At 32.3% G+C, this 26,768-nt stretch overlaps 2 protein-coding genes across 4 annotated transcripts in view; one reads left to right on the forward strand and one right to left on the reverse strand.

The window, feature by feature from the left end:
- The window catches only part of Lerp (lysosomal enzyme receptor protein), a 34,109-nt gene that overhangs the window by 4,491 nt on the left and 2,850 nt on the right, over window positions 1–26,768 (forward strand). For 2 of the 3 annotated variants that reach the window (XM_078186683.1, XM_078186682.1), the window contains exon 14: window positions 26,281–26,404. In XM_078186683.1, the coding sequence (XP_078042809.1) occupies window positions 26,281–26,404 (124 nt within the window). Of the gene's footprint in view, window positions 1–14,157; window positions 14,647–26,280; window positions 26,405–26,768 lie in introns of those variants that run through there. The other variant, XM_078186684.1, reaches the window with a different exon arrangement.
- On the reverse strand, window positions 332–16,760 carry Tl (toll like receptor). The gene is made up of 6 exons (XM_078186666.1): window positions 16,472–16,760; window positions 6,145–6,355; window positions 4,373–5,370; window positions 3,756–4,074; window positions 3,079–3,672; window positions 332–2,928 (listed from the first exon to the last, which is right to left on the reverse strand). The coding sequence occupies exons 2-6, from the start codon at window positions 6,328–6,330 to the stop codon at window positions 1,804–1,806; spliced, it is 3,222 nt and encodes a 1,073-aa protein (XP_078042792.1). The 5' UTR covers window positions 6,331–6,355; window positions 16,472–16,760; the 3' UTR covers window positions 332–1,803.

Raw genomic sequence — 26,768 nt, forward strand, 5'->3', positions numbered from 1 at the left:
CTTTGCCAATGAATTTTATAGGTGGAAAAATACTACAGTGTTGTGTAATGAGAAATTAATGAATGTTTCAATAAAAAGTTATAATTAGACTGTGGATCTTTATGTAAAATAAAAATAGTATGCATCAATTGTAAGAAATAAGAATTAAATAACAAGTTCTTTCTTTTTTAATAATTTCAATAGATCAAAAATATTATATTAACATTTCTAAATTCTTTTAACTATTCTACTTTAAACTACACCTCATAAATGCATAAAAACCGCTGTCTAGTTACAACGGAAGTATGAGATGCAAACACAAGTATAAAGGCTTAATAAGAAAACAGAAAAGAAAAAGATATTCGATATATTTTTTTCGTACTTATTTCTACAACTGTGAAGATCGTTGTGTGGTACATCATTAAGTTCGTATTGAATGTCTTCAGTTGATGCACAAAAAATAGGCAGAAATCCTAAAATATTGGTGGTCGCTTTCATTTTTTTTCCAAAAAATAGTGCAAACATAAATTAATTCACATTTTGTTATAATTGTTTAATACAGCATTTATCTAATTTGTTACGCAACATTACAGTAGTATTTTTACTTTTGCATATAATATACACTGATCAAGATTTTACAGAAAATTGACCATGCTCTATATGACTTATAGTATCTAAAATATTAAGTATATTTGTAACGAGTCAACTACAGCTTGTATGCATTTTCATAAAAACTAACCAGATTAAAAAGAAAATCATAGAAACACTGAAAGAATTGAAGAATATTTGCATATTATGTACACCTTAACATTATTATCAAAGGAAAGACACTTGACTTATGTTCCTTGACTTATGTTGTATTCTTATGACTTTTTTTATTTTGCATAAAAATCCGTATCCTGGTAAAGATTTTCACAAAATATCCGTGAATATTTATTTGTCAGGTACTTCTGTTTAATATTAATTTTATAATAAATTAACCTTGAGAGGGTAAAATACAACAAAGTCAAACGTATTTAATGCCAAATTAATAATTTACAATGAGATTCTTTATCGATGTCCTGATTAATGTCATTGAATGATGATTGATATAATTACAATATGCTGCGATGACATGACTAAATTACACTGTTGAAAAAAATATACTTGAAAAATTGAACATTGACTTTACAAGCGCATAGCAATAAAACATTTTCCTGAGCATTGTGCATGTGTAAGTAAATGGCAATATGAAATTGTTTAACTTCTAGTGATTCTATTATGCATCCTATTATAAGAATTTATTTGAATGATCCTAACTCGAATGAATATAAAATTAAAAAAATACGTATTTACAATGACCTAGTTTCTAAATATCTTAAAATATATCTAAAATCTAAATATATCTAAATATCTCAAATTTCTACGTACTACTTGTCTTCATTGTACATCTATATGTATTACATACGAACTAGTTAGGTAATTTTTGAAAACATTTACAGACATTGAGTTGTTTCATAAAATAAATATAACAAGAAATATTTGGCATTGCACGACATACCAACAAGCATTAGTAAAAGATATATACTCACTCATTCACTCAAAAAGTGTATAATATAACTTCGAGACTAAAATAATTTTAATAACTTGAAGCTGATATTTCGAAATAATTGTGTAACTAAATTGTTACTGTTTTGTTTGAAGTTTGTTCGTTTTAAATAGTATAGTAGAATCCGAGTCAGTTTACTATTTCTAGGAGTCGTAATTTTTAAAATAGAAGATTTAAATAAGTTTAGTCTCGAAGGTTTGTATCAGTCCTTAAGTAACATACATGTTTATCTTGTATTATACCGTGGTACATTGTACCGTGTTAATTAGATTATTTTTTATTAATTGTTCAGGCGAGATGATAACTGTTGCATTGCTATTTGATACCTTTTCTAAGCTTTCCTTTTGAACTTCGTTCACGTTGTCACATTGGAATACTTTAATGGTATCTGCTGGAGGAGTACTCGCCGCAGGTGGCGTTATCGATTCACTATTTGGGTAAATGAGTTCCTTTTTGTCACCATTAATTTGTATAGTGGGTTGATGTTTTTCAAAAATTTTATTTCTAATCCTGCTTTTTGTTAATTCCGGCGGGTGTGGTAGCGCGTATCGCAATTTATCCCAGAACCAAGGATCGCCCCACTTTACGTAGGTGTTCATGCTTAAATAGGCTTTAAGTTCTGAGTCCAAGTTATCAATGGCACCAATCTCACCGTATAGGATTAGAATAACTCTCGCTCGGCCTTCACTGAGGGCTTGTCTGTGGGCGGCCCTAAATTCCATTCGTCCCCATACACTTTCCAAAAAGTTCGGCGACAATACGACTATGGTCCTTCTGGAATCGTCAACCGAACGAGCTATTTGATTTGGTATCCATTCTCCCGCTAACCAGTCTCGAAAATGTATACACAGTTTGAACGGTCTGGAACCACTTTCCAACTTGGACACTAATTCGTTTACCACAAATTCTTCGTCTTTATGCGAATAACTTATGAAAGCATCGTATAATTTATCCTTGTCCAATTCGTCTTCGGTTACAAACCACAAGCAGAATTGATGCGCGTATAGCCAAACTTTGATCTCATTTTGATATCGGTAGTACAATGCTGCTAACATGCCAATTAATATTCCAGTAACTGCTACTGTTAGACAGATTCCTATAATTATGCCGGTTTCAGCAGGGCAAAAGTCGGTAGCTGTCATTTTTAACATTGGAATGGCCGTATCTCTGCACTGAATTAGCGAAGATAATGAAATTTTAGTAACTTCTGTTTGAATGAAATTTAGAACATCTCTAGCATCACAGTCGCATGCCCATGGGTTTCCATAAAGCGTAATATTCTGCAACTTTGTAGAATTGCTCATGAATTGTAAGACATCGGAGTTTAATCTACTAATATTGTTGTGGTGTAGCTCTAAAACCTGAAACATTTTAATATGTTCAATAGAATTATTTTAAAATTTAAATATAAGATACCTTCAAAGAAAATGTTTTGCGACCGATAAGAGCATTAGAGTATTATTGGTTGTTTATTAATCCATTTAATACGTTTTTAAACATTGTAAACTTACCTCAAGATCGGATGACAATATTTCCAAGGGCACATTCGATATACTTGTATTTGACAAAAGCAACTTTGATATCGTTGCATTGCTCAGGCCAAGGTCTGTCAGGGGCAATAGTTGAGTTAACTTATTACCCTCACAATTTAATTCAAGTTTGTGACGTGGTAAAAGTTGAATATCGCGCGGAATGTTTGTTAAGTTCCTGTAGGAGCAATCGACTAAGAAAGCTCTCAAATATGGTTTTGCCCAACACGTGCAACTTGTTGGACATGGGCTCATTACTTCGCATTTCAAGGTTTCAGATTTTAGATTGGTTACAGATATATTCATTGACCATTTTGGACTTTGGCACGTTAAATTTCCTGGTATGATATGAAAATAGTTTTGAACATAGGGGTGCATTTTTCCCTCCAAATAACGAAGTAAATCGTACAAATCGCAATCACAAGCTATTGGATTGTCCTCCACTTGTATCACTACAGGACGTGCGATTCTTTGAGTGCTTGCTATTTTTTCAAGACTGTGTAAATAGATGTGAGTTATATTGTTATACCTCAGATCAACTTTAATCTCATTTGATGTAAATTGCAGATCTTGAGTCTGAAATATTGCATATAAAATGTTATAATTTTATAAAATGTTATACCACATTGTATGTGGATATGATTAATACGTATACTTACCGAAATATAAGGTATCTGATTGTATTTTAAATCCAATACTTTTAATTTTAAGCTGGTTATGGTCCAGTCACCAAATATCTCAGAAATATTATTCCTATCGAGGTACAGTTCTTCTAGAGAGAAGCAATGATGGAACGGTGATTTGTTCCCATACTCGTCATGGTATGCAGACAACGAATTATTAAACGTGAGCAAATTGTTCGAAAATCTTGCAATTTTTAGCGATTCCAATGATTTAAAGCTCGTGTCTTCTATCACTTGTAACTGATTTTCTGACATGTCTAATACGATCAACGATGCCAAATCTTTAAACAAGTGCCTACAATAATTTGAATAGTTTGTTAGGGAAACTTGTTAAGCACGTAATTATGCATCACATAAAAGGCATTAATTGTAATGAAATTTGGTACACATGTAGGATATCGAAAGATATTTGACGCGTATTTTGCTACAGCTGTTCATTTTTTATGTTTAGGAGCTAAATAATATTCTTCAGATCCCTTATGTAAAAATGGGAAATCTATTATATATTCGTGTGTGTCAAATTTTATTACAATAGGTAATTTAGAATTTGATATGTTCATAGTAATTGAAATTACACTAGGTTAATCTTTTACCTGGATATTGAAACAATATGATTTTTCGATAAATTAATTTCGGTTAAAGACTTTGTGTCTGCGAAAATTTCATCCGGCAGCGATGTTAACTCATTGAAATGGAGGTTCAGTGTCGACAAACTATACAATCCTTCGAATATATCCTTTGAAAGAGCCGCAAGATAATTTCTTTCCAAGTTGATATCGGTTATCGAGGTGGAACCTCGAAACAAATCTTCCGGTACCGTAACTAAACCGTTACTTCGAAGCTGTACCGACGTTAGCTTTGTTAAATTCGCAAACAGTCCCCTGGGCAAAGTTGTCATATTTCTTTTATTTCCATACATGTTCACGACTTTTAATTTTTGGTTCTGTTGGAACAGACTCTCCGGTAAAAATGAAAAATTGTTCCCGGATAAATTCAAAACCTCCAGGTTATTAAGATTTTTAAGGACACCCTCATACAAAGTGGTCAAATCGTTCGAGTTGACATCCAAGGACTGTAGAGAAACCAGCTTGTCGAACGTGCCGGGCTCGATCCTCGTTAATCTGTTTTGCCATAAGTTGAGCAAGGTCAGTTTCGTCAAATTATCGAATACACCCGGTTCTATACTGGTTATTCGATTCTGAGCTAATTCGAGCACCGTCAAATTAGCAGTATTTTGGAATGAGTCCGACCGTAGGCGGACATTGTTTGCTCGTAAGTCGAGCCACGTAATCTCAGGTACGTCTGTGAATAGATCCTTGCCGAGATCGCTGACATTGTTCGACGACAAGATCAACCGTTGCAATTTTGGGAACCCTTCGAGGTGTTTTTTGGATAGATACATGCCCTCGTTACCGTAAGATTGGAACGACAGGCTCTCCACATCCTCTGCGCCAATTTCGTGCACGATAGTTGCGAGACTCTTGTTCGTAGGCAATTTACACATTTGGAAGAACACGGAATTCACTTTTCGGGAGGGAAACAATTTCGGCACGCGGAAATCTGACCATTCCGCTGAGTTTACGCATTGTATCTGAAACAGTATTTTTTTATATGTACAAAAATACCCTGACAAATTATGTTTTACTAATAAGAAGACACACACACTGAAATGATTCTTGTGGATCTGATTCTTATGGAGAAAAGATATGTTTGGTTTTTAATAAAGATTGTTAATCTATTTGGCATTATTTATACTAAAAAGGGTAGCATATCTAATAGTCATATATTGCTGTTGAACTTGACACATGATATCTTCTCTGCCAATAATAGAGAAGCTGGGGACTTCTTAAATACTTAAACTTACATTGATGAATGTAAGAATCGTCATTACTCACTAGCAAATTTAAAAGAAATGCTAGAAAATACCATCCACTAAACATTCTAAACATTCGTAACGTGAAAATATAGATCATTACATTATCAGCATCGCAGGAATTCTGTATCCATGCCATGTTTTCAATCTGTTTAATTTTCTAATTACCAACTTTCCACTGTTAGTTATAAATGACGTTTGAAGTTTTCTTTTATTCATGTTGTTTTCTTACACATTTTGAGATATGATTCTTGTGAATTCTACGCTACTCTCAATTGTTCTGCATTCTTTTCGCGGATAGAAACTTTACGTTATTTGTCAATTATTTAATAAAATGATAGCAACTAGCAAACAATTTATTGGACGAAAATTTATCGCTTCTTTCAGTGATATCGTTACAATAGCTTTTCATTAGAATTTTCCTTTTAGTTTTCCCGCAGACTAGCTTCATCGTTTTTTCTTACAGAGAATCCTTTTATTATGCATGCTTACCTGAATATAATTGGTGGTAGGTACAACGTTTATTACGATGAATGAGTCGTTTCCTGTAAGGCAGCGTACTTCGGTACCGCTTTTAGTATTCGGATAACAGTTGCAATACTGTTCGGGGCATCGAACATCGTCACCATTACACGTGACAATAACAACCAACAAGATAATCCACCATTGATGTGTCATTTTGTGGACCCTAGCGCGTACTTTCCTGTTGAAGAATAAAATTTCTCGTATTAATGAAGTTCACGTGTTTAGTTAAGGCGATATTTGCGCGAGTCGATAGGAATTAGTGGTGTGGCCTATCTGATACACGTAGTAACTTTCTTATTATACGATATCGTACTTGTTAGAGCTTCTACGAAAAGAATCATTTAAAAAATCATTTTCTTCAATTTGTCTGGATGTAACCTGTTAACCAGGTTTAGCGTTTCGAATGTCAAATGAAAAATGACAATTTTGATTTTTACAACTCGAAGGTCCCATTGAATTCGGTAAGAAATCTAATAATACATAAAGTCTTTTTTAAAATAATAATACATAATATAATAAATAATTATAATTATGAAAATATAATTATAAATAAATTTATATAAATTTTGAAAACAGTTTCTTTTATTATGTAAAAAAATCTTCCACAGGGTCTCTGAAAATTTCCGAAACGGTTAATTATTTCAGAAATAAATTATTTTAGAGAATAAACGTTTTAGGAAAAATGTTAAGGTATTAAACGTTCTTAATGTCTACTTGGAGCTGAACAGCGAAAGGGCCCGCTCCGGCCGGACGAAGCACAGTTTGCTTAAGCCGGCCGATAGAAAAGCAGCGGTAATACCCCCTGCGAAGGTGCCAGGTTGGTCCACTTCGGTATTAAACGTTCTATTCAATCATTATATCTCTCAGTAATACATAATACAAAAATTTGAAATGTTCCATTTCAAAAAGTTACGTCAACATGACATGATCCGCCTACTTAAGGCGAGAAGGATGCGATAATTAAATAGAATTTTTTAAATCTCAACACTACTGTGCAAAACATTTTTTCCAAAATACTTCTACTTTTCAGATATCCTATACATATTACATAAACCTTCTCCTTTATCACGAATAACATTTAAGTATTATGTGTGAGCGTATAATCTTTGGAATTAGTTTTCAATAGCTTGTTAATCAGATGAACCAATAGTTCGTAATGACAATTTTTTAGTTGTCATTAATGATTTAACCCTTTACAATACCGGTCTCATGCACCGATGTCGACCTAACGAGAAGTTCGCTGTCAGTCTTACATGCTTAGCAGGCATGTCATTATTTTTTTAAAAATATTCTTCTAAATTTAAAACATTTAATGATTCCATAGGGTATAGAATTTTACCCTATTTATAGTTTTATTGTAGAGGAGTAAAACCAATTAAATTAATACTGATAAATTTATATTGATATTAAAAATCAATATTTCCTTAAAATATATAAACCAATAAACTAAAAAGATGTCATTATACGACACAGTCCTTAGAATCCATGTCGTCTAAACGAAAAGTCAGACCCTAGGGACTGACGTCGCCTGAACGGAAAGTTCACTGTCAGTCCCTGGGGATAGTCAGGGAGATAGTCCCTGATGTAGTATACTCAACGTGTTAAGCGATAAAACGTCAACCTCACAGCTGGCAAGAAACTGTTCAGAGATGGTAACTTTTCAGATATTTTTTCTTTTTAAGAATCTTTTGGCTCATAAATATAACACTTGTATGTAATTGTGTAACAACCGACTGGAGTTTTGTACTTCAATTTGTCATACAAGAGATTATAATTCTTCATTATTACGTGTTTGATGTTAATCTGTTAAAAAGACGCTAACAAATAAGACATTTCAATTTTTTAATGTAAAAGATTTGGCATGATTTGTCGAAGCAGTGAATTTAGTTCCGCTTTCTTTTGAATCGCGTTGTCCTTCGCTAATTTTGTCACGGAAACATCATTGCAAAGAATGTAGTGCCTCCACCATAACTGGAATTTGGAAAATCCGAAGTTACGTGCTTTGTTACATAGAGAATACTGATGGAGAGAATACTGTACGTCTATAAGTCAGTTTGATAACTCTATTCTATAAATTTAAACTTTTTTCTGATCTGCATCAACTAGTCGGTGATCCTTTTAGATCTTATAATCCAAAAGAAGAGCCTGGAAAAAGAATTACACTCTGTCACTCTCGGTTTGGGGTAAACATAAATTTTTATGAAATAGCATTTTATAAATCCAACAATAATTTCGGAAAAGAGACAATAGGTAATATCTGAAAACATTAGAAAGTTCGGACTTGCTTAAAAAGATAGAGAATTTATTTATACGCAGAGAGTCGTGAAGCGTATTTTATACCTTAAATTTTTATAAAATCACGAATAGTTTTTCATTTTGCACGACTTTACTATACAGCATCGAAATCTATGGATATTTCTGAAGAGAAAATCGTCCATAACCGTATCAGAATTATGTTTGATAAAGACAAATCGAAAAAATATCAACCGACTAGCGCTCGCTTAGATCAATTCGGCAGTGCCGTAGCTACAAGAGACCAAAACTTTTATTTAATTAACATCCCTTGAGTTTCTAAGTTTTTTATGTGTTATGTTTCATTTTTTTTCATAATGCACTTATCCAATCGTTACGCCTATTGCTACTTTTGAATAATTTAAATATTTATGGAACATGATTATTATTATGATTATTATTATTTATTATGGAATATGAATTTATTATCTGTATGAAACTGTTAAAAGATGATCACATTTGTGAACGATTAAATTTTTCTACAGAATGAGTGGAACATTTCACGAGTATCCAGCAATAAACCTAAGTAGACTGTGTTGTTTCCAAATTCATTTAATAAGTTTCAAATATTTCTATATTTAGGAAAGTAATGTAATTATATGAAAAGAATAATTAAAACCTCGGCAATTAATGAACAGAAATTGTGATTGCCTCTTAACAATTTAATATTAACACGGGATTTATATATATGATATTAAAATTTTTGAAATTTAATAATAATATATTATTATATGATAATTACACTTTTTCTGTAGAAAAATGAAAAAAAATTATGCAGAATTGTTATTGCCAGTTTTATATATGTCGACAAAAGATTCGTATTTGTGCGTTAAATATAGAAGTTGTTCTAATGTAGCAATAAATGTGTTAACGTGAAAGGTGTTTATGGGGAAAAACGTATGAAATATTATGACTCCATGAAACGGTACTGTAAGTGTCGGTTCTGAGTAGCTACAGCACTGCCGAGGCGAAGTAAGCAAGCGGTGGGTGCGTGGCAGCAAGACATCGGTGCACGCATCATCCACATTCCCAGTTCATCTTCGAGTGGTGAAAATCTGGAAACGAACCTTTCAATGGGGGCGGTTCATTGGGCCCCATATTACCTTCCTCTGCCTTCGCCAAGAGAATCACGATTTCCCCTTGATTAATCTACCCCTCGAAGGGGTAAGATTACTTCAGCGCTTAAATATTAGTTGCAGAAAGACAGAATTTTATTTCGACTTAAAAAAACGAAATAACATTCACACTTAACAGGTTATTGTTAGAAAACATAATCACGAGTCAGACTCGTCAAAGTCCAAACAACTTCGTCCAGGAACAACAAGTACATTCATTGATTTGTTCGAATAGAACATCGTTTCGACATAGCTATTGGTCGGTTTTCTCTTCAAAAATGTCTTTAGAATCCGATTTTGTGTGATAAATTCTCTCCTTGAACTTTGATGAATATTTACAATCACTTGCAATAAGATGAATTAAATTCTGAGCGTACTGATATGTTTATTAAAGTCCCCTCTTTCTTTTAAGGCAAAATCGATCATTTTAACGTGATCTTCAGTTTTTACGCAATGTTTCTTTTTATCCAAAAAGTGCTATTTTATAAAAATTCATGTTTCCGAAAAACTGAGGGTCATTCTGTTTCCGTCTTTTGGATCACGCACTGTGGCTGAATCAAAATCCTTATTGGACAGTGTAATTAAGAAAAATCTTCGCGCGATGCATTATTTTTACAACGTGAGCTCGTTTTAAAGAATATGTACATGTGAATTTTAAACATAATTTATTTAAGTTGAAACACTGAATGTAGTTCATCCGATAGAATTGATATGGTCCTAGAACTAGCAGAGTTTCTGTGCGGGGGATAATTTCGACGGTATCTTTCGATGAAATCTGTAGATACGATATCTGTTTAATAATTACTACTGGAAAAAGAAGGTGATGGAATTAGCATGAATGTTATCCAGAGAACGGCAGCATCGATAACCACTTCGGAGCTCAACATTTTTCAGTAAAATACTTGAGACCAACTAGAGCGATTAGAACTCTTTAGTCTGTAATTGTAAGCGTATGTCCCTTCGCTGCAAAAGATGGCATTTTTTTTTGTTCATACTTCTGATCAACGTCGACGAATAAATTCAGGAAAACATTTATCAAAAATATCCCCGGTGTTCAGCAAATGAACATTTGTTCAAACTATAACTTCAGTCATTGTTTTTCGATAAAAGCAAGTCATAGCTGTGCAAACTAATTATTGTATCGTATAATTATTCAATTATAAGATTATATTATCAATACTGGCCCGTGTAAAGACCTCCGTATCGCTCATAATAACTTCATTCGCGTCATACTCAATTCTTTAAACTTATATTTATAACGAAATATATTTTTTTGGAAACAAAACGTGGATTGAATTGACAAAACGCGGATTGCATTTCGGCAAACGAAAAAGTTACTTGAAATAGCCTCAGCTACCCCCCATTTCCCGGAGTTACAATAATTGAGAAACACCCTGTATATACAGGAAGAATACTTTACTGATTTTTGATTATATGAAAAAATATCGAAGGAAAATATTGTTCGAATAAAAATCAATTTTTTTATCGTTATACTTATCCCGTGAAACCAGAAAATGTTCTATTGCAATATTTGTTTACATTATAACAAAATATTCAAAATTATCAAGTTACTTCGTTGTTTGGTTGTTAACGTTCATCGTATAGTACGAATTTACGTTAAACAATACTTAAACCTAGCTGCTCTATTATAATAGAGCAGGGAACACCTACAATACCAACAATAGCTGGATACTTGAACATTTCATTGAAAGGTAAACATAAGAATGTAATAAATGTATGTATTCCGTGGTAGTACGTCAAGGGGGTATGCTTATCACGTATCGAATCCTGTATGCAATACTGTTCTGCGCGACGCAGAGATCCGGGCTAATGACCTACACGCATATTTGTTCAGGACGAAATAAGCATTTCGATGAGAATGAGAACATACATGCTTTCGCGTAGGTCGAACGTGAAATGTGAAACAATAAAAATCGTTCGATTGTCAATAGGAAATTGTTGCGCGATTTTGAAACCGTCCGAGTGCGCTGTACAATGCCAATTTTGCGTTTCGATAACCGGCGATTTTCGCACATAAAATACAAAATTTCTGACTCTTATTTTTCCTTCAATTTTCTCATAATATTTACATATCCACATTTATATGTTTAAGGGAATGATGCGATATCAGCGCCTCAATTTTCTTAATAATAAACAATTTTTCTACCAATTCTCATTTTCTTTTCACTTGGAATAATCATAATTTTAAGACGTATACGTATGTGGCAGTATCCCTGTAGAGATTAAAAATATAAGGCAAAATAAACGAAAAGCAACGAAGTATTGAAATTAAATTCCGAAGTTTGCGCGGTTAAGTATATAATTAATAAATTGGTTGTTTCCATTTTCATACATTACATTAATAGTGATAGGATGTTCAAAAACTATGTGTATAGGTTGAACAAAATAAAACAATTTTTAGTATACAAAATTATATCTATTGGTAGGGAACGTTTGGATACTTCTGATTGCTTGTGACACGTCATATGGTGGAAAATATTGCATAATTCATCGAGTACCGGGATACAATTTTTCGTAAAAGTAATATTCGTAATATTTCTAACATATATTTCACATTCTTTGTTGCGAACGATATTAAACGTATATTTTAGGTGATTTAGTTAAATTAAAGATTGTGCGTACTAGAGTGAAATGTTTTAGTAAAATATATCCATCACTTCGAACCATTGAGTTATTATTAAAAGCACAGAAAAACCTCGATTCTCTTGACACTATTTTATGTGCCTACTGCCAAACACTTACTTTTTAAGGTGGATTCGGACTTTTGAAGACAATCGAAAATTTTAATAAATAGAATTCAATTGCAAAGTGTTTCTTAGGATTGAATAATATTTACTGTAATTTATAAATCAATGTACTAATACTTGGCGAAACTATTTATTATGTCTTCTGTTTGAGAAATGTTAGGATAATTCGTTTAGAATCTGGACAAATGACACAATATTTAAAGACAAATGTCGATACACAATTACTAATCGCTTGAAACTTTAGCTAATATAAAATTTAGCTGAAAACTTATTAATAAATATGTTAGATTTCGGACACGATAATACCATAAGCAAAATTGATATGAAAGTCACTTTTATTTGCTGAAATCATTCTTCGTAATTCGCAACATAAATTTCTCGATAATGTTAGTAGTAGCATAATTTGGGAAAGTATATTCAGATAAGCAGTTTTTCGAATGAAATGGGAAAACGTAAATCAAATTTTTGAATGCAATATGGATCATGGAAAAACTGGTAATTAGAAAGGTTTACAATCCGTATATTTATCACATAACGAACTCATTTTATGACTGGAATGCTTAAAATCAATAAAAATAAATTAATCATGACACGTATTATGAAATACTGAAATAAACATGTACACGTGATTTGAAAGATATATACGTGTACACATTTATAAAAAATGCACGGCGTTAATGTAAAAATTGCAATATGTGTACATATGTGTTTCCAATAAACGTTCAAAACGTTGATCTCTAGTAATTGCACACAGAATCAATTATGCAAATTCCTTGGTAACGAATGATAAAGTCTGATGACGGATATCATGTCCTCCATAGTCATAAATCCATCTTAAATGGATTAGTGGTGGGATTACGTAGGGAGAAGTAAATTTCAAAATAATTGGTTTCGCCTTTTTTATACGATTGAAAACAAATGGTTCATAATAGGTACATTTGTGTGTGGGGGGGATCCTGCAGGTACAGGTTACCTCTTTTTATCTCCAGACTATTATATGTAAGCCACTCGACGATTTTGAAGATGTAACCGAGATACCTTGAGTACATACGATGAAGCACTTGATCTTATCACTTTTATTCGAGTCCGATCTAACCGCGTATAGGTTAGACGAAACATCACCCACTCCTCAGAATTTCGTCGTCGATTACTAATGATTTCTGTTTGAAACACTTACTACCGATCTAGCAAAAAAGAATTTCAAATTACGACGACTTATTTAATCAACTACTTGCTTCTATTTTTTTTTAAAGCATGGTTTATAATCGAAAAATTAAAAAATCTTCTCTAACACGTGGCTCGATGTGAGATTTTCTTCTCAAATCTTTTTAGGTAAAATAGGGTAAAAATATTTTCGGTTTTTATCTGTTATTACGCATGGGGATAAGATATACACAGGTTTTTTCCAAATCCTTGTCGGATTGTTTGAAAGATTTAATACAGTGGAGAAATGACATTATCACCCATAATGAGATACGAAGCGCTCCATATTACTTATGAATATCATTGACACTTTTGTCATTAAAATAAATAAATTTCCTAGGACTTATTGCCAAAACTATTTAAATATTTGATATAGACAACTTTTTCTATTAGTAGCAATGGTAAACGTAGTAATACAGCTTAATCCTGTATTAAATTTCGTTGTAAATTGTATAATCAGCAAGTATTTGTCTATTTAATTATTATGGCAAGAACTAAATTGTTTTGCAATCTTCGTTTATATTTATGATGAAATTATGAAACCATCAATTTTCGGTATTTCGAAACATATTAATTGCACCCCCAAATTGCACGTGCTACAGGTACGTTTGCGCTGCACTCGATGCGCATGGGTAGAGACAACGTTGATTTAGAGAAACCAAGGACGTTCGACGTTCTCTTTTACGCGCGCTGTCATGAAACCTGTTGGCTGCCTGCTTACATTCTTGTGTGAGAAGAGAACGTTTTAATGCTGTGGACGAACGTCTCTGTGGTTTCAGTACTTAATTTAAAATAATTTGCATTCTTTCTTCTTTGTAACTACAAATAAGTGTGTCTACTTTTGACACACACGTTTGTTAAACTCGTAATGCAACAAAATTATAACGGTGAAGCTCATATTCTAATTATTCTGATAGTAAGGTGAAACAGCGTGCCACCAACACAATAAATTATTTTTAAAAGTTGTTTTTCTCTTCACAAACATTCGCCCTTTAAATCGATAACTTTGAAAACGATTTATAACAACTGTTTCGGTAATATTAATCATTATTAAAAGGAATTGATTCCTGTAGGTTACAGTACATTTTTTGACATGTAATTATTCACTCAGTGTAACACTGTATAAAAATAAAATAAAGCGTTAATTTAATGAATTAGTTTTTATTGATTAACTTAAAATAATGCAGAAATGTTTTAATGTAATTTATCTATTTTATTTCGTCCAATAATTCGTGTAATCGATTATTTATGGAAAAATATATCAATCAGGGATACTGTTGTAATTGTACGATTACGAAAACTACTTATAGAAATATCCTTATACTCGTTAATTTTCCACATTCGACTCATAACGACTTGACTAGGTTTTATAACAGAGTGGGTAAAACACGTACGCAATTGTACGTTATTCAGCACGAAATTCCGCGAACACTAGATGCTCATATTTAAAAACAATATCTAAAAAATACTAACTGGCAATGGAAATTATAGAGATATTATCTAACCATGTCGGAGATACGGCAATTATTCGATAAACAAAGAATGTTCAGTATATATAATCTTGAATTTATCATTTTAACATCTGCATTGTAGTAACTTGTATAGATATTATATTAAACTACATTTATAGTGTAAAAAAATTTGTCGAAAGTATCGGGTACAATGTGTTCGGAAAGTAAACAATGCACCGCATTGTGGCATCAAACTATAAATTATATCATCAATTTGGTAAATTGATAGTTTAGTGACTTTTCTATTTTTTTAAAAAAGTGAAATTCCCAAATTCTTCCCAACAATTTCATCAAAAATTATATTATTTATAGAGACGATTTTTTCTTTATCAATTCATCCGTTATATGTACTGCTTCTTGGCGTCATGTCGTGTCGCATAGAAAAATAAACAAGCGACTGTCGTATGTTATACACATGCCAGTACAGGCGCGTAGATTTATCGCAAAATTCCTGGTATTACTACTAAAAGTTTATTGAAAACATCTCGAAGACTAAAACCGAAAGGCAATTACTTTTCAGATAAAAGTTGTTCAAAATATCGTTCCCCGATTTGTATTTATTTTTAATAACGAAATAAATCATTTTTTGAAAAATGCCAAATTTCTCGCCATTGTTTCATTGATATTACTTTCATAAATTAATATAAAAAACAATTTGATTGGCTAAAATAGATGAAGATAGACACTGGGTTGTACCATTAATATTCGAAGAAGTGAAATCTCTTGTTGATTGTGCAACGCAGACGTAGGACAACCATGTGTATATATGTACATGTGTACATATTATTATGATTACTTATCTTTCATGATTTACTCGCATGGCACAAGGATATCACGCTTCGAAACATTTGTTTGCGCGTAATGTTTTCCGTCTGCCAAAGAAAAATAGATCGTGATATAACGTAATACGACTTTCCCAATCATTTTAGTTGTCGCTTCGAAACTAGTCGCGCCAATTTCGATGATGCGAAATGTATGAAGCTATCGCGATAAAGCGAGTAAACTAAAGTTAACAGCTTCCCGGAAAACACATGACGGGCAACTTCAACATGTCCTTCTCAGAATAATAAGGTAGCAAAAAGCCTACGTAACCTCAAAATCAATTCGCACATCACATCAATTCAAATATTGATTGCCATTCGATTGCAGAGCTTTCACTTTCTTGTTGTCAAATTAACAGGTTCCTATAAATAAAAGTTCCTAAAAAAAGTTTACGCGTTGATCATCTGTATAAACACGTTTTCTACTTAAATTAATCATTCCTTCATTCTCGGACTGTACCCCAAGTCAGTCCCGAGAACGCAAAAATTTGACTGTCTCTACATCGATCAATGCAAAGGATCTCATTGATCCAGAAGGAAATCATTGGGAAAACGGATCCTAGAAGTCGAAGAATTTCACTTACCAAGGTTTAACGCAGACCAATCACGTATAGCTATTCATCTGTCGTCACTCTCCTCTTTTGCTTTTGTTTGCTCGCCCGATGAAATCACGAATCATGTAAACACACCGTCCATTGTTCACTCTCCGTTTCGTTCCTACGGCCGCGAGGTATATATTTCAATCGAGTCCGATTCTGAACCGTGTAAACGCCACGAGCAGGATAACGTCAAAAATTTGAATCGTGCGACTTAACCAGATTGAGATTCATAAACTACACACTATAACACGGTTCGACTCAAACTGATGGTGTGGCCGTGTGACGGCAACTTGCCTGGCGCGCTCGGTCCTCCGCGAGTTCCCACTTCTTCCGATCGAACAGGACCACGTGACCACTACCGATCCAATCAGTAGAAGCACAAGACAGCGCCTCTACGACCGGCCCAAGTCAAACGCACGCCTGTCATTTTCTCATTTGGGGCACGTGGTAGGGGAAACCCCCTGATACGTATAGTGCATTACACGACGTATACATACATGTACAAGTCCATACACACAGAGGCGGCTTTAGATTTTTGAATCCTAGGTTAACATATTTTTGCTACTCCGCAATGAAAACAAAAAGATAAGGGGAAGCCTGATCGCAAGCATCTTAAACATTCCGCTGTAGATGTAACTATTTATTATATTATATTACATTATATGTTATATAATATAATAAATAGCAAGCGGACTAACAGACATTTAGTGGACGTTGACACCATGTTAAAATGCAAAGAAATTGAAATAACAAATAATACATATTTGTATAAAAACGTTAAATCTAATATATAATATATAAAGTAATATAATATAATAAATAGTTACATCTACAGCGGGATTTTTCTTAATAACCGTCATCCCCTAAAAACTGCCGCACTAGTTTATAGCACATTTAGCCTATACGTAAATCCGCCTCTGACATACGCAAGCATACGCATATACTCAGGATCTCGTTTTCTGGTGGAATCAACTAACAATCAGACCTGAGCAAATTTTTTTTTAAATAAAAATAAAACCTAACTATTTGAAATCATTTATTTCCGATCGTTTATTTTCAGTACCGTCGTTTAAAAATAAAAATAATTGTCAATTCATTTGAGATAAAGTAGTTTTAAATAATAAAGTCTTCCATTATTTCTTTGCTTCAAATTGGCGAAAAACAATAATTTGTTTTGTAAAAATAGTTTACTGCCAAGTTCGTAATAATTGTAAAAAGAACTTTCTGCTTTTCAATAAGAAATGCTTATGTACTAAAGAAAATACAGGTAGTCTCAGTGATAGATAACAGTACTATTGCTAAGGTTAGGGCAATACATAAATACGAAAATGTTCGTATGTCTTTTAAAATTTAATAACATTTCTATAATTTGACTAAGCAATCGAAATTCTTTTAACGTGTTAACGGAAGGATTGGTTTACTAGAAAATAGCTGAAAACATAGTGTCTTTAAAAATTATAATTGGTTGGAATGGGAAAAAATATAACTCACGTTTTTAACTTATTATAGCTTATAATGAAAATTTAAAAAATTCGTTAATAAATAGTTATATTTCACGTGACCAAGTTTTCTGTGCTTTCGGTTTGTTTTTCGTATTAATTAATCTTATATTTGTCAACTACGACATATTACATTTTTTAAATGAAATATAAATAATCTATTAAACATTTTTTTGTTTTATTTTATAGCTTCTAATTTTTTGCGTTCTTCGGTTCTTTTTTAAGTGATCTTTACGTACCGATAGGAACATCGAGAGCCGGCGTGGATTAAATGAGCGAACAATACAGATAAAACTCCCTACTCCAATTGCCCGATCGATCAATTTTCGTGTCTGACATCAGAGATTCTACTCAAAATTAAATATGATATACTGTGCGTAAAATTATCGTAGGATTAAATAATCATTTTGTTGATTTTGGACATTTTTTGATGTTTGCCCGTATTCATGATAACACATTCATTTTAGAATCTATTTGTCTTTATTTAGTAGCTTTGGACTAATAAATCTAGTAATAACTCAGTTTTAAGTAAAAAATTAATTTTATAATGAAATTCCAATTGACCTCTTTAATGGTGTGAATATTAAATTATCTTACAAATTCTTCTTGAATTCGTGAAAATTTGTAACGTGCAATTATTACATCTTAGCTTAAAAAAGGATGAGAACAAATTTTTCGAAAATAGTAAGTAAATGAAATTTAAGTTTCACGATTTTAGTTTGACTCGTTTAGTAAGGATGTTGTTCAGACATAATGTATAATGATTCCGTGGCTAAAAAAAGGTATTTGCACAGTTTCAAACGGAATAACTTTTTTATAATTGGACCAAATGATCTCAATTTTTTGGGATGTTAATGTGTTTACTTTACTAGACAATGGTTAAAAAATTATTTTCAAAAATTATAATTTGTGGTGACGATATTTTTTGATTCTGAAATTTACACATATGCACTGTATCGTGTTCTGAACAACAATTTGAGCAACATTTCTGGTGTTGTCTATAAAACGTACGATAAAATAAAAAATATGCAAGCAATAATGCAGAAACAATTTAAAGCAAAACTATAGTTTGAAATAATTGTCTCAAATGAAGTTAATGGTCTTTGTGACTTGTTTGAACTGCAAACAATAAATTGGTTGGAACAGTTTTGGATAATGCATATTTGGAATTTGGAAATTGATTTTATTTATTAATATTTTGCTGCTTAAGAAATTGGATTTTCTAAAGTAAGATACATTTCAATCGTAAGAAAACGATATGTATGCGGTAATATTACACTTCCGTCTGAAAATTCTACGTAAATCATTACACATGTGCTAATTGGGCCACTTTCCTTCTCATTTTTCGAGACAATTTCATAAGATGAATTTCTTTGCAAGATTACACAGAAGTGACGATTTTATTATGCATTCAATCAAGATTACGAATGGCTCGATCAAAATATTTTATTGTGATCATGTTATCTGATAATATTTCTATGTGTATGTTAAGATGTGATGTAATTCAATACTAGTTGACGTAATTGCACTAGTTTCGTAGTTTCTAAGCTGTCAGGTGTTGTGAATTTAAATGATTTCATACGTCGATATGTTTAAATGTTTATGTCCAATTGCCTACTGTCAAATCCATAATAAATTCTGGACAAATTGCTTACCGGGAATGTATATTACTTTAACATTGCCGAAACATTAAAACTATATGGTTTAAACGAATTACTATTTAAATAAATAGTAAATAACTGTATAAATATAATATATGAACACGTAATTTTTCTTTTGCTGAAACGGTATTTAATCGGAAATGCAATGCAACGAGGGTGAGGTTCGTTCCGAAGGAAAGGTTTTCTCTTTCTTCTCTCTTCCGGTGTAGAAGTGATTCGGTGGTACACGCTCAAGTACCCAGATGTGAGGAGACAGTCTCCGATCTTGAAAGTTCTGGTCGCCACATGGCCTACAATAATATACTTCCGTGCAGTCGCTTTTTTTTCTTCTCCTCTACGACAGTGCTTTGTCGTGGAAAGTATGCATCCCCATTTAGAATGCCGTGACCCTCGAAAAATCTTGTAAGATGATTTCATAAGGGTAAGCAGATGTGTACCACGGTGCTGCATTTCTATTTCCGTTTCCGTTCTTTTCAATGGTGCAGCGTGGCGGCGCGACGTTTGACACGTGCCTCAGATACAAAAGCTTCATTTTCTTTGCTTCCCCACGAACAGAAAGAATCATTTCCAACTGTACGATATTATTCATATTCGATCACACATAAGCATCGCGTAGTTTTTGCAATGTTCAATATCATGTAAATATTAATCAAGCTCGTTCCGCGACAACATTATTAAGAATATATTATATATAGAAAATCGTAAACAACTACGTTAGATGGAAGAATTTATTTCTTTTACGTTATGCACATCACAGTTCACGTAAGAAAATTTTGTTCAGCATCGATATATGTAATTAATATATCTAAGAACTAAGAAACTAGATGGGAATTAACTGACAACTGTCCCCGTTGGCCACGACAAAACTATAAGACAATCTTTATTAACCCCTTGCCGTACCATTTTCTTCACAGTCACTGCGATTAGGAATTTTTCAAGTAATATAATTTCTTAGAAGAGACAGAACATTAATGTTTATTTCGTGCCTGAATTTACTGGGATGCTTAAATATTAATAACAAGGGTTTAGAATTTTATTCCAATTTTAAAGAACAGAATAATATCCATACTTAATAATTTATTACTAGTAATTTCCATCGCGGGTCGGACTCGTCATTAGTACGGTAAGGGGTTAAATGAACATAAGAAATTTCGATTGAAATGATCAACGATGAACACGCAAGATTAACAACAATATTACTCTTGTCCTATTTTTCATTTGTAGAAGAAAATTACTATATTTTTTCTAATTTCAACTTATTTTCGAAAATAAAAACAGTTCGCTAATCAAAATTTCATAAATCTTAATAAGAAATTATTGCTTTGTTTTTAATTATATCAAGTATAATATGAATTTTGTTGTCAAAAATATGATTGATTTGCAGAGTAAAGATGCCACTCTAATGTATGCATTAAAGTTTGCATCGATGGCACGACGACGACTGTAGATCAACAAAAACATTTGTATAAAAAATTAAAAGATGTGACTTTACACAATGAAATATGTTTTTGCATCTAATGGTTGAAATGACTATTTTCATGGTTTAAAAAAAAAAGAGGAAACTGCTGCATAAATACCTGTGGTGGTTACGATAATACGCTATAGGGGGATATAGGGTGAACTGGATAAACTGTTAAGAAGTTTATTCATAAAAAGTTAACAGCAGATTAAAGATAGACGTTCATTTTTCAACGCAGTAATACAAATTCATTTAAAACAAAAATATGAATGTCGAATTTGAAAGTAGAAGAAACGATATTTCAATGTTATGAAAAGTGTTGTGTGTTAATGAACAACAAAGTATTTAAACTAAAGCAAAGTTTTACTTTTGCAGAATTAAATTTGTGGCTTGCAAATAAGTGAATGTACGTAGAACGGAAAACAATAAAAAATAGCATCAAGCTATATTCAAATGAATGTTAGCGGTTATAAGAAATTAAAATTGTTGAAGATGCAGTGACTGCACAATAAAAATAAGTATATTTATTGAGTTTTCTGAAAAATTTTTAGTTTTATTAGTTCGATTACTTTAATTTTTTTATATTTATGGAACATAATGTCTTATATCTCATGATATGAAGAATAACAATATGCATGCAGAAAGCATAAGTTATTTTTCATAACATGAATTGGTATGATTCTAATGCATATGAAATTGAAACCGATTAACGATCCTAGAAGATCATTCCGATGAATTATCATAGATTAACCCTTTCGGTACGAGCACTCTGTCCGCCGTGACACTCTCGCTGTACGAGGCCCCACGCCGAAAATTGCCGCCGCACATGACCAGTCCTCCTTTATAAGAAGATATTTCCTAAGCGTTAAATAAAAACTGTGCTTCATAAAAGGACATTTTTTAACAAAAGTGTTGCTTGTAGCTTAAGAGATATTCAGAGGTACTTATATAAAATATTAAGAGTTATTTATATAAAATTCTGTTATTCATACCGGTCGTCGCACGGACGCCGGATATATCCGGCACTCGTACCGAAAGGGTTAAATCTTACCAAAACATCAATAAATTATAAAATTGAATGAATAGATTTAATAATTAAATATTAATATAAATGACGTTATCATAATGTTAAGTAACGTTAAATAATGTTGAATACCGTCAAAAAATATTAAATAACGTTAAATGACGTTACCATAATGTCAATTGACGCTAAATAATGTTAAATAACGTTAAATGACGTTACCATAATGTCAATTGACGCTAAATAATGTTAAATAACGTTAAATGACGTTATCATAATGCCAAATAAAAAAACAAGTAAATATATATGCACTACTTTCACGCAGAAAGAATTTTGTAATATTGATGATCGTGAAACAAATCTTGTATTTATAAACTGGTTGGTATGTATCTGGTTATTCGACATTGGAATTTTGCGGAACAGCTTTCCTTCGGGGATCTTTTATGTAGGGTTTCAATATTCCCATGGGACTTCCCAACCATAGTAAATGCAGCGTAACTATTCTTAGGTAGTTGGGAATTCCATTAATCCTTGAATGATAAAATTTCGACAGTTTCTCCTTCCAAACGAGGTAACATGGGTACAGCTAATTACCCACAATGAGTCCCATAACTGAAACTGTCATAAACTCTAAAAGTAATTTAGTTTTACGATCACCTACATTGTATTTCCTTGCAATAAAATATACATTGTATAGTAGATAGACTTTAGAAGAATTGAAGGGTATTTGTACATTATTTACAATTTATTACATGAGTTAAGAAAAAAAAAGCATTCGTTGAATTATGATAGCATCGAGTGCAATCGTTTCTTATTTTATACAGTTGCGAAACAATGTAATTTATATCAAGTCAGAATTTTGTTTTACGAACGATCATTGTGAATAATGTAACGGGCACGCAACGTGGGGAAAAAGGAATTTTCGGACGCGGAAATTTTAGATTCTCTAAGCGCATGCCGTAGGTAGTCGGATGTGAAGGACCGGTCGCAGAAATAACAAAATCCAGCATCTGGTCCCGGTCGCTTGAAAGTCCTTGTTGGCGATGACCGTCTCGAGTCTTTTTCTTCGAGGTAATTCTACCTTCGAATTTAAGCAAAAGAGATTTCCCTAACCTTAACGATTGGGAAAGTCGCCGACTGGGACAAACGTACATCTCTTGTGCGGATGGATAGCATATGTTCAACAGTCGAATCGTATACAGAGCGACCCATTTAACCCTTTGCAGTCGACGCGATCTTAACTGAAAATCTGAAATAATTTTTTTGGCTTTTAGTATTTCCAATTTATATAACAAAATTCATCTATGCATATGAAATTGAGTTTTGTGACACATATAATAATTACACTTTTGACAATTTTTTAAATCTAAGCTTTGACGAAATCTGTAAAAATAATTTTGGTACGTGTTGCAACAATTTTAATGGCGCCACGGAGACGCCACTCGAGTGCAAAGGGTTAAATCGAGCTAATAGCATCAAAATTGTCGATGATAATACACAATTTTTTTTTATCCATTATTATTGTAATATCATTGTTTTGTTAATCCATTATTATTCCTTATAAAAGTTATACATTGTACATTCTCACAATGAGATATTCAATAATATATTCAATATAATTATTTCAAGTGAACGAATCGAAGAGCAAAAATATCAGAATTTTCGTAACAGTCAGATTTACACACATTCTGATTAAACCTTCTGTGAATGTGAAATTTATTTCTTTGTATTTTTTTATGTTACGGTTACATATTAAAGATTTATGAAGCTAAAATTTCGATAATCAATTTTGCCCGATAATGTCCAAGGAAAAAGAATATAAAGTTGTGCAAAAACTTGTTTAGTTGTTTACTGAAAATTCGTAAGAAATTGCACTGATTGTTTCGTAAAATATAGATTTAGAAAACAGGGGTTAAAATATTGACATATTTGAAATTAAAGATATATTGTCTAAATAAGTTGTGTATATAATATCCATACGTATAATTAGTTCTATTCAATTTCTATACCAAAAATGACGGAGATACTTTTCCGTGCTTTATCTAGAAAAAGCTTCTCAAATTTGATAAATATTTTCAATTAAAATTTAAAGTTAATACATAAAAAAAACTGGTAAGCCAATTTCATAGATGACACGTCATTTAATAATGTCATAATAATAAAAGGACAAACATGTTTCCTTTTTTAACGGCAACAAAGCATGCCGATATAGTTAATTTTATTGTTCCAATTTGATTCTAGATAGTTTTTAATCTGACACGGGCTTTCGTTCGAATTAACACAATTTACGACATGTTTTGTAGAAGAAAAGTGAGATCGTAATATAATATAAAACACACGCAAGAATTTATTTTCAAGATATACAGTCACGCTTGAGACATAAGTGATATAATCTATGCGCCGTCACAAATATATAATATCGTATCTTCTGACTTGAATGAACTGTTTGCTGCTTCTTCAAATAAGTTTTACGTTCCAATTATCGGATAGAAGTGACTCATTATCTCGTTTGCGTTAACGAGTTGTGCCGTTCATGTCATGCATCATCCAATTACGGGTAATCGTAACACGGGTTTCGAAAGATAATTATGAATAAGCGAAGCATTCGTTAATGTCGCGTTGCCGATAATAAGTCGCATCTATGCGATCGTTGTTTGCTAAATATTAAAGGTAAATACCTGAAACGACCTGGATTAGTGGACATACCGTAATTTCCGCGCACCGTAATTAATGAGGTCAGTGGGTTTGTCATTACAATTTTCACCGAACGTTTTCAAGTAAGAATTTGTAGTGCCCGGTAGACACTCGGATAAGATAAGGGTAGCTAATTTAGTGATAGTGAATTTGTGTGCTTTGAAGAATATTTGTGAAACAAGTTATATTGGAAACAGTGTATTTTAGTATATTTTAATATACTAAATTATATTAAAATTAATATATACTATATATAATATACTAAATTACATTAAAATTAATATAATATACTAAATTATATTAAATTTAATTAATTTAATATATTTTAATGAAAAGCATATAATTGCATTCAATAAATTAATAAGATACAGCTTCACGCGCGTATATGCATGCATGCAATATCTAAAGCGCTATATAGTTGCGTTGCTGCGATAACATATAATTATGTCGCATCTGAATGTTTACACAATTATCGATTATCAGGAACTGCGCATTACGTAGAGAATTTTCCGTGCATGCTTAATCAATTTTTATCAACAATTTCTTACATACGACTGACAGAAATTGTTGCGAATTCGCATAAGTGGAAAACAGATTAATTCACCGGGGAATTTCGGGCGATAATCGTTTCAACCAAAATACATTGCACCATTAAATGTAACATTACATCCAATTGAATTCTTCGAACACTGAATACAACAGAATTGTTTGTCTAAATCTACTCTGGCTGTGTGAATATAGGGTGTCCCAGAATTAGTGTTAAATCAGGAAAAAGGGTGATCGGTAAATTGATTTAAAGTAACTTTTTCTTTGACGGAAATGTTTTCTGTGATTTTGTTAATCATTTGCTAACGAAAAACAGGGCGTTCTCGCCCTGTGCTTGCTTTCTAATCGACAACATTTTCGGTAAGAAAAATGTGACTTCAAATTCAAGTTACCTGAGGACTGCCCCCCCTCTTCCTTCCCCGCAGAGTATAATGGAGTTCTAGGGGACACCCTGCATTGTATGTACATGTATGTGTACAGGGTACGGAACGTCACTGCAATAAATGCCGTTTCGTAACCAAAGACTTAGAAATAAAATAGTTACAAAATATTAGAGATTAATTTATATGCGAAAATTAACCTTTTGCACTCGGCGCCATCGTGGATGTTATCTAACAGCGCTTATAAACAATTATATTATTATATAGTATACGATATATATATATATATATATATATATATATATATATATATATATATATATATATATAATATTGTTATAACAATATTCGATTTATATGAATTTGTAGACAACGAATAGTTGCAAATCGCTAATAAACTTTAATGTTTAGTCATATACTAGAATTACGATGTCCCCTGAGAGGGGACAGCCGAGTGCAAAGGGTTAAATAAAAGATGATTCTGACGTTGTAGAAACTTGTTGTCTTATTATTCCTAATTTCGTCCGATTACAGGAATCGCAGTGCCATGTAGAATTCAAATGGGACACGAACGTTACTTGTGCTTACAAGTTAAGGACACAGCTTCCTACCTCGTCGGATAAACACGAAGACGTCCCAATGTTTTCTACTAGTTATGGTGAGCCATATACAATTAATCTTCATCTGTAACGAATTCATTTGTACAAGAGACGGTTGCGTCTGTAACTCTGATTTCAATCTGTACAACTTCTGAATATTTATCGATATCAGTTATTTTACGACAAATTAATCGAAGATGATTTATAAATAAAAAAGATTATAGAGATATGACGTGTGTGAAAGGAAAACGTTATGCTATCTAATATGTACACATACGCCCATAATTATAAAAGTGGTTTAAGTCATATATTTCTTGTTTCGAGATATTTAATGAATTGCATTTGCATAAATTGAAATATATTTTTACATTATGCGATCTTTTTATTTAGAATTTTATTAGCCTTGATTAATGGAAATTTATT

Source organism: Augochlora pura, chromosome 7 (assembly GCF_028453695.1).
Source record: "Augochlora pura isolate Apur16 chromosome 7, APUR_v2.2.1, whole genome shotgun sequence".
Classification (NCBI taxonomy): Eukaryota; Metazoa; Arthropoda; class Insecta; order Hymenoptera; family Halictidae; genus Augochlora; species Augochlora pura.